At 65.7% G+C, this 3,519-nt stretch overlaps 1 protein-coding gene across 1 annotated transcript in view; it reads left to right on the forward strand.

Moving 5' to 3' along the window:
* The window catches only part of Ncan (neurocan), a 23,740-nt gene that overhangs the window by 7,931 nt on the left and 12,290 nt on the right, over nt 1-3,519 (forward strand). Inside the window, exons 6-7 of the mRNA XM_033759795.1 lie at nt 631-1,161; nt 1,344-2,708. Coding sequence (XP_033615686.1) covers nt 631-1,161; nt 1,344-2,708 — 1,896 coding nt within the window. The remainder of the gene's footprint in view (nt 1-630; nt 1,162-1,343; nt 2,709-3,519) is intronic.

The raw sequence follows: 3,519 nt of genomic DNA on the forward strand, positions 1-3,519 counted from the left end.
CCTTATCGGAGGCCCCGCCCCACCGGCTCTGCGCCCCAGGGAGAGGCCTTGTAGTAAGCCACGCACCCAAAGTGAAGGCCACGCCCCGGGGAAGTACTCTCCTTAGGAGCCCCGCCCTGGAGGATAGACGCTGACCCCCAGAGGGTGTAGATCCGGTGGGGAGAAATCGCGTTTTACAGGCTGGGCTCCCTTCCCTGAGGTTCTGAGGTTCCGTAACCCTAAAGCACGCTTGTGAGAGAAGCAGATAACTCCTGCGGCCACGCCCACGGCCACAGCCCTGGCAGGGGCGGTGCTTTGGTTGGCTCTGTGAGGCCGGCCTTTCTGGGGTGTGGGGCAGCCTCCGAAGGCGCAAGCCGCAATCCCAAGGGGCAAATCCTTGGCGCGAGCTGCCCAGCCCTGCATGGATATAAAGAAGGCTTGGTGGGGATCTCGCCCGTGGGGCGCCTCCTGCCCCCAGGGACTCCAGTCTGCAGTCTGGGTCCCTACAGTCTCCCCTGGCCCCGTGAGAACTGGACACTGCCCGGCCTTGCTGCTAGCCAGGCTCTCTCCTGAGTCCTCCTCCGGGCTTGCTGACCTCGCCCTTCTCCCTGGCAAACCCTCGGCCTGACACCGCCTCTCCGCACTCCTTAGCGCATCACCCCACGCCACAGCACGGAGACCCGGAGACCCCGTCCTCTGGGGACGAAGGGGAGATCCTGTCGGCAGAGGGGCCCCCAGGCCGGGCCCAGGAGCCCGGCCTGGGGGAGCAGGAGCCTCTGCTGTCCAGTGGGGATGAAGAGCCTCTGATCCCGGCAGAGGAACAAGCGTTTCAGGAGACCCCCAGCACCACCCCCGGCTACCCCCCTGGGGACATGTGGCTGAGCACGGTGGCCCCCAGTCCCAGCAGCACCGGGACAGGCACCGTGGCGACTGCATCCGTGGAGGAAGCCTCCGCAGGGCCCATGCCTCGGAGGAGGGGACGTTTCAAGGGGTTGAATGGCCGCCACTTCCTGCAACAAGAGCCCAACACCCGAGGGCTGGGGGGAACCAGCGCCCCACCACTGCCCCTGGAGGCTGCCGGGAACCACGTGGAGCACCCTTCGGTGACAGAGGCCTCGGGGAGCGGCCGGAGTGGGGGTCCCTGGGCCATTCTGACCAACGAGGTGGACATACCTGGTGCAGGTGAGCCTGGTGGTGCCGGTGGGGTTTCGGGGGTCTGCGGGCAGAGAGAGCAGACCCAGCTGTCCTCAGGACAGGGGAGGGGGCCCACAGAAGTCCCTTGGCCTCAGCCCTGGGGCACAGAGCTCAGCAGCTGCTGTGATCCACTGGCTATAAATCCCATCCGTGTGTTGATGTTGTTGCAGGTCCCCCTGGTGGCAGGAGCCCCGCAAAGCCCTGGCTGTGGCCCCCCACTGAGACAGCATCGGGCACCCCAGTACCCAGCAGCATGCTCGACCTGAGGCGAGAAGACACGGAGGGCCCTGCTGCACAGCCAGCCATGCCACACCTGGCCTGGCCCCCCTCGGAGCCCACGGTCCCAGCCCCTGGTGACCCAGAGGGCCCCAGCACTGTCCCCCGGGGGCCACCTGCTGTGTTCACATCCCCGGACCGGCCCATCGCGGCCATGCTGCGTGCCCCCCAAACGAGGCTCCCGTCACCCTCTCTGCCCATCCCCACTGAAGCTGTGACCTCTGCCCTCCCCTCTCTAGCCTCAGAGATCGGGGTGCATTCCCTGTCCCCCTCCTGGGGCCCAACAGGACAGGGTGGCGAGGCCCCTGCTGTGACACTGGGCGGAGCAGGGAGTCCCAGGCTCCCCTCATGGGCAGCCACAGACACCCAAGCTGGAACCCACCCTAACTCCCCTGGAGCAGGGGCCGTTGGAGAAATTGGGGCAACCAGCCCCGCTGAGCCCAGCAGAGCTGAGTCCCCCAGCCCCAGCCCGTGGGTCTCTGTGGACAGGAACGTGGTGGTCACTCTTGTCCCCACAGAACACGTGAGCATCAGTGGCACCTTTGGGTTTGGGTCTGGGGTCCCCGGAAGAGCAGGAAGTCCTACTTCCAGCCTGCAGGCCACTGCAGTGCAGGACACCTGGTCCTCACCTCCTAGCGCGAGCCTGGACGCTCGCCCCCCGTCGGTACCTTCAGGCAACCCTGGGGGCTCCCCAGGTTTGAGGCTCCAGGCCGCTGCAGCTCCTGTGGAGTCCACGGCCACGCCGGTGCCCCGGGAGGCTGGCAGAGTCTGGGCACCCGGGCCTCACGTGGCTGGAGGCACCCAGAGCCCCACCTCTCCCCCTCTGGTGACTGTGGACCTAGGCACGGTGATGTCCCTCACACCCCTGGGCCAGGTGACCGGAGCTGGGGCTGTGGCCATATCTGCACAGTCCTCAAGCTCCCAACCCCACCCAGAGCCAGAGGGCCAGCTGGTGGCTGAGGGAACACGGGGACCTCCAGCCCCTCTGCTTCCGGACGCCCCCCTGGGGAAGCCAGCCCTCCCCCCTTGGACAACTGCTATGTCCGGAGTGGATGAGGTTGCCTCACTTTCCTCGGGGGAGCCCACTGTGGCGTGGGACGCCCCTGGCACTTTACTGCCCGTCCCCCTGGGGACGGAGGAGTCCGAGCTGGAGGTGCTGGCGGGAAGCCCAGGCCTGGAGGGCTTCTGGGAGGAGGCAGCGGCAAGCGGAGAGGAGCCAGCCCTGCCAGAGATGCCTGAGAACAGGACTGCAGAGGACGGTAGGTTCCGGTCCTGCGTGGCAGCCTGGGTGGCAAGGGCTTGGGGACCACACCTGGGGAGCCCAGAGCAGAGAGGATGGGCCTTTGCATGTAGCTGCATCCCCAATCCTTCGGCTATTTTAAAAATTTAAAGCAGGGTCTTGCTAAACTGCCCAGGCTGGGCTCGGACTTGTGATCCTCCTGCCTCAGCCTCCCCAATAACAGGAATGATAGGTGTGCACCACATGCCTGGCTCACTTGCTTCTTTTTTGAAGGCAAAGTGTCTCCGTGACAGAGTGGCCCCTCTGTCAGCAAAATCTACTAGTATCTGCTCTCGTCTGTGCCTCACTGGTTCCAAGCGCTGAACGAGAATGACCTTGGTAATCCTTAGAGTGTCCTTGTGAGGCAAGTTCTCACTGTACAGACGGGGAGACTGAGGCACAGGGAGGCCAGGTGGGGTGTGCAGTGCTGGGGCGACGGAAAGCCGGGTTTCTGTCCCAGCTGCCAGCCAGGACGACGCTAAGGAGGCTGGTGGGGCGGAATTCCTGTGGGTAGAGAAGTTCCTGTCCTCTTGGGGCGGCCCTGCGGCTCTGCAGGGGGGGCAGGAGGTGCAGGCGCAGTAGTGGGGGGTGGGGCTCGGTGCCCCAGGAGAGCGGGGCTGGGCGGCCTCGACCTCCGTAGGCCTCCAGGCTGCAGACCAGCAGCGTCCTCAGGGAGGCGGGCAGTGCCAGGGGACACCCAGGCGCCTCCCCACCCTCTTCTTGAGCCAAAATGCTAATGAAGCCCGAAATAGACCCAGCACCCGCGGGCGACTGAGTCACCGCCAGCCCGT

Source organism: Fukomys damarensis, unplaced genomic scaffold (assembly GCF_012274545.1).
Source record: "Fukomys damarensis isolate Sample0158 unplaced genomic scaffold, DMR_v1.0_HiC HiC_scaffold_37, whole genome shotgun sequence".
NCBI classification, from domain to species: domain Eukaryota; kingdom Metazoa; phylum Chordata; class Mammalia; order Rodentia; family Bathyergidae; genus Fukomys; species Fukomys damarensis.